This window comes from Echinops telfairi, unplaced genomic scaffold (assembly GCF_000313985.2).
Source record: "Echinops telfairi isolate 266 unplaced genomic scaffold, ASM31398v2 ScPeMD7_2;HRSCAF=8, whole genome shotgun sequence".
In the NCBI taxonomy this organism is placed as follows: domain Eukaryota; kingdom Metazoa; phylum Chordata; class Mammalia; order Afrosoricida; family Tenrecidae; genus Echinops; species Echinops telfairi.
The window spans coordinates 23,019,024-23,028,226 of NW_022103898.1; the positions used below are offsets into that span (position 1 = coordinate 23,019,024).

General features: G+C 49.0%; 1 protein-coding gene across 1 annotated transcript in view; it reads left to right on the forward strand.

Annotated features, from left to right (window-relative positions):
• Positions 1-9,203, forward strand: part of NT5DC3 (5'-nucleotidase domain containing 3) — a 37,518-nt gene that overhangs the window by 17,239 nt on the left and 11,076 nt on the right. Inside the window, exons 5-11 of the mRNA XM_004700346.4 lie at positions 1,300-1,390; positions 1,961-2,098; positions 3,220-3,280; positions 3,778-3,880; positions 4,014-4,115; positions 5,629-5,710; positions 7,049-7,135. Of these exons, the coding sequence (XP_004700403.2) occupies positions 1,300-1,390; positions 1,961-2,098; positions 3,220-3,280; positions 3,778-3,880; positions 4,014-4,115; positions 5,629-5,710; positions 7,049-7,135 (664 nt within the window). The remainder of the gene's footprint in view (positions 1-1,299; positions 1,391-1,960; positions 2,099-3,219; positions 3,281-3,777; positions 3,881-4,013; positions 4,116-5,628; positions 5,711-7,048; positions 7,136-9,203) is intronic.

A 9,203-nucleotide genomic window follows, 5' to 3' on the forward strand; every position in this document is an offset into this window, starting at 1 on the left:
GAAAATTCTGCATCTCCCCAATGTAGGCAGAGGGCAGATGGCACTGTGACTTTTTACTGAAGAGGAAGCCAGCTGGCGCATGCTCAATAACCAGCTGGGGGCCTTGGCCCAGGCAGGGGTTCCAGGCCTCCTGCTTCCATAAATGGGCTTTGTTCACTGGGACTCCGTGCTGTTTCCATGTCGGCCCAAGAATGAGTGGGAGCCACGTGAGCCCTGTGCCCTCGCCTTTCTGCACAGGGATGAGTTTCGGGAAGGCACAAGAGTGAGGGTGACCAAGGCAAAAATGGCCATTTCTGTTATTGAAAAAACCCTCCACAACTAGACCTCACAAAAATAACCACCAAAAGTAAGTCAGAGAGTCTGTACCTTGTTGAGGGAGGCCGGGTGATGTTGTGAGTTTCAGCGTTTGAGCCCTCAGACCCAGAAAGCCTGCCCTCCATTCTTGTACCACCACTTTCTGCTTGTGTGACCTTGGGCAAGATGGACAGTCTTTCTGTGCCTCCGTTTCAGCTGGAAGTGGGGAGACCAATTGTGCCCCTCCTGAGGATGGTAGAGAATTTAATGACTACTGCATGAAGATCTCGCATCTATAGTAAATGCTGCCCATCCTATAAGCAACATCATGAGAAGCCAATTGTTAAGGATTTAATTTTACTTGAATTCACCGTCAGTGCCCTTGGAAGCAGCAGTCAAGGCGTCAAATGACGGATTACTACTCTTTGAAAATCTGCTGCAAAAGACCTCTTTCAAGTGTTACGAGGCAAAGATGATGCTTCGAGGACTCCTGTGCCCTTGACCCGAGCCATGAACCATGGCATTTCAGTCACCTCCCAAGCACGTGAAAGTTGGGCGACGAAGAAGGAAGACTGGTGAAGAATTGGTGCTGGCGAAGAGTACTGCGGGTTTGCCAGAAGGACCCACAGACGTGCCTCGGAAGAAGCACGGGCAGAATGGGCATTCGAAGGGAGGCAGTGAGGCTTCATCTCACGCACGTTGGACATGTTCGTGGAGGGACCAGTCCCTAGAAAGGACATCATGTTTGGTTAAGAATCGTGTCTGGTCCGTGCAAGAGAGAACGATCTCCAACAGGGTGGCTGGACACAGTGGCTGCCACGTTGCCATTGTGAGGATGGCTCGGGCCCAGGCGGTGTTCGGTCGGGTTGCGCGTCACCATGCGTTGGGGCCAGCGCGATGGCACCCGCAACAACAAGGTGGTATCTGAAGCAGTTCCTGGGGACACATTCCCCCTTCACTGTGACCGCCACTGAGCTCTAACTCCAGCTTCTGTGATTTCCCCAGAGGTCTCAGTGTTGTCCCTGATGAAGAAGTCATTGACATGTATGAGGGGTCCCACGTGCCCTTGGAACAGATGAGTGACTTTTATGGAAAGGTAACGATAGAGATGCTAAGTATTTAAGGGAGCCTGCCTTTTTTCCTTCTGCCCTTATGGCCTTAAACTAGGAGTTTGGCCTATTAGACTCCCTTACTGCTCATTTAGAATTACCAGGGAAACGCGAGATTATGTTTTGAGAGACCCGTGGTGCAGCGGTCAAAGTCTTGGCTACGAACTGCAAGGTCATCGGTTCAAACCTAGCAGCCACTCCAAGGCAGAAAAGACTGGAGATCGGCCCCTGTAAACATTCCACCTTAGGAAAAACCCGATGGGGAGTGAGCATCGCTGAGAGTCGGGATGGCCTGGCAGCACCCAGTAGCCATGATATGGGAGAGGGGACTCAGTTGTTACAGAGAATTGTCCCCTTTCTCAGCTTCTTTGTCCAAACCTACCTACCCGACTACTGGGCTTGTTTATCATTAGAAATTTCACCTGGGAGGAGGGTTTTGAATACCTGCCACCACAATCCCCTGGCGTGAATGGGCACTTCCTGCTTCTCCCTAATGCATGGCTGCATCTTCGCCCAGGCACCTTCTGTGTCTAAGGTGTGCTTCCCTTTGTCGGCAGAGTTCTCATGGAAACACCATGAAGCAGTTCATGGACATCTTCTCCCTGCCAGAGATGACCCTCCTGTCCTGCGTGAACGAGTACTTTCTGAAAAACAACATCGACTACGAGCCTGTCCATCTCTACAAAGATGTCAAGGTTGTACCAGTTTCAGCGGCTAAGAGGCTGCATTCTTCCCTGTTAGCTCAAAGCCACAGAATCCCTACTCACCTTTACCGATTCAGTCTTTTCAGTGGTCTCTCGGCCGGGATCTCTTTGGCTTGTGGTTGAATCATGAAATCCAAAGAAAAGATGATGTCACATTATGAGGCTTGATAAGCAGTCAGGGTTTTCCTAAAAAAAAAAAAGATGGTGTTCACCGCTTTCCTGGATTTTAAATCCATTTTGATCAAAAAGAGCAGGGCTAGTGCACCTGCTAAAGGTACCTAGGCCGTTCCCTGCTACCCCAGAGCCTGCCTGCCCGCAGGACTGTCATTGCCCAGACCAAAGTCCAGGGCTGTCTGTCTGTTCCCGAGACCTGTCGCAGAGTAGAACTGCTCTCTCGGACTTCCCAGGAGTGCTCTGTAGGGAAGCAGGTGATCTCCAGCCCTTTCTTCCGTGGCACTGTTAGGTGGGCTCCAGCCGCCAACCGTTGGCTTAGTAGTTGAGTCCAATCTGTTTGCTCCACCCCTTTATTCCGAGGCACACCAAGGTTCCACGTGGGCCCTGCAAGCCCCTGCAGAAGCCATGCAAGAATCCACTTGGAGAGAGAGGTGTACATAGATGTTGAAGTTTTAATTTGTACACACATTCACATTTACACGTGCCGCTATACACTCTTGAAGCTTTTTTCAACCTTAAAAATCAACTTTGTAGACGATTATGCTTTCAGGTAGATCTGTATTTTTAAAAGCTACATATTGACACCCCAAAGCAGACCTGCGCCTCGGTTTCTGAGACTCCCAGCCTCTGTGGGAGTAGGCGACCTCATCTTTCCCCCGCATGTTAACAATATGGCTTGTAAATTACTGCTCAACTCAGGGGACTTTATTCAGAACTGTTTACCCAAATGGTCTCTCCACGAATTGCATTGGAAAGAGCCATCGCTATGGAAATGTAAGCTCTCCCGGAGGGGCCGCCAGAATCGAGACTCTGCTGTCGTGCTTGGCCTGCAGGCGGTTTAAAGGGAGGAGTGCCGTGGGTGAATGCTGCTTGTTTGCCTTGCTCGGCAGGCTGCTCTCTCGGTTGTGTCCCCACTGACAGAACGTGTCTTTTGCCAGGACTCCATTCGTGACGTTCACATCAAAGGGATCATGTACAGAGCCATCGAAGCAGACATCGGTAGGCACCGGGCATCGTCACTGCAGCGCGCCAGCCTTCCCCTCCGCAGTTTGCTCTGCCTTCTGGGGATGGAGCAGGTGCTGCGTGCGCTTGCGTCTTTGCGTCTCAGGCTTCTCCCCACGCCTAGTTCTAGAACGTGACAGGACCCCAGCTCTGAAGGAGGAGAGCGGGCAGTGTTACTCTTTTCTGTTTAGGTAGAGGATGCTCTGATGCTTTCCTCACTGAGGCTCTGGGTACTCATCCTTTGGGTACTCATACTCTCCTGATGCTCTGGGTACTGACCCTTAGTGTTGTTCTCTTTACTGATGCTCTGGGTACTGATATTCTGGGTTCTGGTGCTCAGGGTACTGATATTCTCCTATTGATGCTTGGGGCACCCCGAACCACACTTCCTTAAGACTTTTGTTCCCCTACCATGCCACTGACCCCACTTAATCTTCACACACCGACGGGTTTCAGGTTGACTCTGGGTGTGAATTTTCCCCTCTTGGTCTTAGAAAAGTACATCTGCTACGCCGAGCAGACGCGCGCGGTGCTGGCCAAGCTGGCGGACCACGGCAAGAAGATGTTCCTCATCACCAACAGCCCCAGCAGCTTTGTGTGAGTGCTGCTCTTTCCTCGCTCGCTCTGGCTCACCGTATCCTGTTTATCCCCAAACGGTTGCAAAGCCAAGAGAACAAGTTGCAGAAAGAGCTCTTAACACTAGACTCACCTGGCTGACCTGTTGTTCCAGGGACAAAGGGATGAGGTACATTGTCGGCAAAGACTGGAGGGACCTCTTTGACGTGGTCATCGTGCAGGCTGAGAAGCCAAACTTCTTTAATGATAAGCGGAGGTGAGTATCTGTCTGTAAGGGGCTCAGCTTTACTCTTTTGCTGCAGTGGTTCTGTGTGTAGCGTGTCTTGCTGAAAGCTAGTTGCAAAACCAAGAGCACCAGAGATTGTCGCTTTGAGGATTTTCTAGCAGGTCATTTAAGAAGGATGAGGCTGATACTGAGCAGCCAACTGACCTTGCTGGAAGTGACTCTCAGTTCAGCTTGCTGTACGACCAATATGCGAGTCCCACTTTTAAAGAAACGGTTGATAGCAACCAAAACGCCAGGGTAAGTTAGGTCTTTTGATGTAGATGTCTTGTGAAATGTAGACCAGCAGCAACATCTCCCCTAACAGCTCTGCCCCATGCCTTTCAAATTGTGGTTGGACTTTGCAGAGCATCCCTGGGACACCAGTTCCTCATCGAGTTGGGGAAGCCTCAGCCAAGACCTCAGGGCTGCTTTTCTGCATGAGGCTCTCAGGCAGCAGTTCTCAACCTATGGGTTGCAACCCCTTTGGGGGTCGAACGACCCTTTCACAGGGGTTGTCTGATTCATAACAGTAGCAAAATGGCAGTGATGAAGTAGCAAGGGAAATAATTTAATACATGAAGAACTGTATTAAAGGGTCGCAGCATGAGGAAGGTGGAGAACTACAGTTCTAGGGGAACCAGGCACTTTGGGCTTATGACAATGACTGGGTGGGCACACTCCTAGCCTATAGTGGGAGGGAGTCAGGGAGGTAATAAATGACCTTTTTAATATGTGGGATAGGCCTGTTCACAACGAGTTGTCCTACTCAAAAGGCCAAGGGTGTTGAGAAATACAGCAGTGGGGTTAAAAAGTAACTCACAGTGGTCTACTTGCGGACCCAGAGTCCAGCCACCTTCTGTGCTGGGTCTGAGATTCCCTCTGGGGTCTCCTCCAGGCTCTGCTCCCACCCCTGGGAATCACTGAGGCTCGGGCTGCCTGTAAGGGTGTTGGAAGCCTGGCTATGCACCTGGTCCCTCCTGGGCAGTGGCTTCTGGCCCACCCCAGCTTGCTTTGGGATGTTATGAAATTATACCCATTTCTCCCAAGCTGCCTCTCCTCTGCACTGCCTCTCTCCTCTCTGTCCTTCCTCCCTCCCCCCTCCCTTCCTACACTCAGCAAGTTGGAGCTGCAGAGCATCAGGCCGCCTAGGAGCTGGGAACCTACAACAGGTGCCTGCTGGCTTGGTGCTTCCTGTGGGTCTGCCTGGAGACCTGCCCCTGCAGCAGCTGGCAGGAGGGAGTGGAGGTTGTGGAGGGCGTGAGACAGCATAGCCCACCTTTCCAAGGCGGCCTCCTAGAGACCCTTTTTGAGGGAGGGGGCATGCGATAGCTGTTGCCTGCATGCCCACTGCCTTGTTCATGCACCAAATAGTCGGGTCATGTTTTTCATTGGTGTAAATGTGAACGGTCAGATAACAAGGCAGCCAGTTGGTCAGTGAGGAATATGTACCACATAGCAGACCACCTGTCACCATATGTCATCCTGTTTCCCTTTCTGTTGTTAGACCTTTCCGAAAGGTGAACGAGAAAGGCGTGCTGCTCTGGGATAAGATCCACAAGCTGCAGAAAGGCCAGATTTACAAGCAGGTATGCCCTGACCAGCTCCTCCCTCAGCATCGCTTTGCGTGGCCGGCAGCAATAAGGACCAGAGTTAGCACTCGTGGGGCTTCCCGTGTGCTGGGGACAGACCGAGTGCTTTGCTTGAATCGACTCTTGATCACACTGTGCTAAAACTTAGCCTTCCATCAATGTATTTTCCCAAACGCTAGTATCTAAATTAATTCCGAGTTAATTAAAGTGATTAAAAATCTAAAGAAATAAACAGTTTTTGAAAATGTACCTTAAATCATTACTTTCAGGGTATGTAAAACTTAAAGTGCCAATAGAAAATCTTAAAAAATTCTATTTAAGGAGCATTTAACCACACATTTTTTTTTTTTGCCGAAATAGTATTTATTTTCTGAAAAAATGTTGTGTGCCCAGTTTTAATCTATTTTGGTATTATATAAGGTTTTTAAATGTTTGAATTGCCAATCGTGATTGCGTTGTGAAGTTCTTTATTTCTTCAATACGCAATTGTGAATTTGGCAGGATACTTAACAGAATTTAAAAGATTAGCTCGGATCCAGCAATGTCATTTAGTTGGATTAATCTGAGAACATTATTAAGATGTAGAGAAAACGTGATTCTGAGAAGGTTTACCAGGAAGTGTTTAACAGAATCGATCACAATGTTAAATGCCCAGCATCAGGGGATTTGTGAAATGAATCACGGTACAGGTGGGAGTGAAGCTAAAAGCTATCAAAAAAGACAGCTTACTGCCATCGGGCCACTGCTGACTCAGCAACCCAAAAGGCAGAGTAGAACTGGCCCTTGGGTTTCATTCCTGACGGGATCAGAAAGCCTCATCCTTCGCCCTCGGAGTGGCTGGTGGGTTTGAGAGCAGCCAGCCGATGTGTAACCCTCTACGTCATCAGGGCTTCTTACTGGAATCAAAGGACAGATGAATGCTACATAAAACCAAACCAAAACCAAAAACAAGCAAACAAAACCCCAAACACAAAAGCACTGCCCTTGAGTCTGTTCCAACTCACAAGGACCCTGTAGGACAGACTGGAGCTGCCCCGGGGGTTTCCAAGGCTCCACTCTCTCCAGGGGTAATTCTTCCTGACCGGACACATGGGTCCAGTGTGGTGAGTGAGGGGAGAATGGTAGCTACAGAGAATGGTATGTATATATAATACAAATCTTCTGACAAGCATATTGGACATAGAAAAAGAGTCTGGAAGATTTTTGGTGTTTGTATTTTGCTGTTTAAACTCTAGAAACCTTGCCTATAATAAAACGAGTATTTTGGAATGTGGATTATAGAGGTATTTTAAGCTGTCATGATATAATATTGTATGTATTTTTCTTTACTCCTAGGGCAATTTGTATGAATTTTTGAAGCTTACCGGATGGAGAGGATCCAGAGTCCTGTATTTCGGTGACCATATATACAGTGACCTGGCGGTGAGGGACCCCTTGTCTGTTTCCTTGTTGATTGAAGGGGTGATGGATTAGTTGGGCTTACTGAGACATTTCTCTCTTGTGAACATTTTTATGCTTTCCTAAAATCTGGCCTAATTTTTTTTAATGACTTTATTTTTACTGAACAGATGGATCAGGGTTGTAAGAAAAAAGGCAAATGAGCAGTTTACTCAGAATTTTATCCGATGGATGATCTTTGCATTTAAGTAATGGTGAGAAATGAAAGGCAGCATCCTTTTTCTGTTCACGAGTACATCGAAACATGTAGAGATGCACGAGACTCTTTTGCCAGCAGTCACGTCTCAAGAGTATAAAATTGGCATATCCATGAAACAGCTCTACGCGTGGAAACGAGGTTTTTCATGCCTCTTAAAATGACTAGAGCAGTTTCATAGAACTGGAATTGTGACTTAATCTGTTATTGGGGCAGGTGTGAGTTATTCGTAATTATGACTATACTCGGGTCCTTGTAGAATGAAGGTACTTACTTGCCCAGTGGTCCAAGCTCGGTGCTGTAGTGCACAGTGCTTAGGGCCGAAGCTGAGGGCACAAGGAGAGGGTAGTCACAGTCTACTGACAAGCCCCAGGGATGTTTCTGAGGCTCTTGGCCCACACTGAGTTGGCCTTACATGTGTGAAAGTAAGGACAAAAGTATTGTGAAATTGCTTGGTCTGACTCTTCCCATCCTTTGTCTATAACTCCGACCCAGTAACTGGGTGGGAGCATGCAGATAAGGTGTAGCAGATCCTAATTCTGGGATCGGGCAGTTTTGCCACTCCACTGGGTCTAAGAGATCCCGCTCAGAGGCAGGGAGAGGAAATCCTGTGACTGAAGAGAGAAGAGTCACTGGCGGAGCATGTGTGTGATCCCTGTCTGAAGTGCCATGCTGACAGCATGAGGCAGGGCAGAGGAGCAGTACTGAGACCATGAGGCAGGGCAGAGGAGCAGTGCTGAGACCGTGAGGCAGGACATTGGGTTTCCTGGCCCACAGAACAAGGCTGAGGCCAAGGGACTATGTGACTGAGAGATCAAGGACCCGAAAGAGATGTGCCTGCGCTGCTGGCTGAGGAAATGCTGCTTCAGACAAAAGACTGTGTCTTGAATGTTTTCTGATCCTCGTTTGTGGGAGTCTGTTAACTTCCCTCATAAAAACTACCAAAAGCCCACTGCTGGCAAGTTGATTTCGACTGAAAGCGACTGTAGGGCAGAGTGGAACTGCCCCTGTGGGTTTCGGAGATGAAATCTTTACAAGAGCAGAACGCCTTGTCTTTCGCCCACAGCCCTGCTGGTGGTTTCAAACTGCTGACCTTGTAGTTAGCAACCCCAACACTGAACCCACTGCGCCACAGAGCAGCCTCAGAAAACCCTTCTCAGGGTAGCTATGAGTTGGAATCACCTTGTTGCATTGGGTTTGGGGTTTGGTTTTTAAGCCTTGGGTATGTTTATGTCACTTTTTCAGAAATCAAATCCACGTTCTACAGTTTGCCATCGTTGTAGGTGTTCATGTATTAGTAGAAAGAAACAGACATACTAACGAAAAGGTTCCAGAAAACCCCCAACCAGTGCAGCAGGTCCTCGGGGCGCACAGAGTGTGGATTCCAGCTTTGGGACAGTAGCCAGAGTGACCCGATCATTTCAGTTAAACATAAACTAAGGGCTGCTGCTCTCCGGAAAACTCCCAGCGGCTCCAAGTGAAAGAGCCTGAGTCCTGGTAGCTGCCTAGGAGGTCTGAAGGGCTCTCACCTCCCCCAGCCCCTGCCCTACCTTTCCCTCTCTCATTCTGCCTGTGCCCCTTTGCTGACCTCCCTCTTCCTCTCCACATATTCCTGCCCCCTGGCCTTTGCCCTGGCTGATCTCCTCCCACATGTTTTCCTACTCTTCCTCCCTCCCTCCAGGCCTCCCTCAGCTTCATCTTTTTTTTTTAATAACCAAACTCCGTGCCATTGAATGCAGTCCTTTTCACAGTGACCCTATGAGGCAGGTGGCACTGGCCCTGCGGGTTTCCGAGACTATAACTCTGTACCGGAGTAGAAAGCCCCATCTTTCTCTC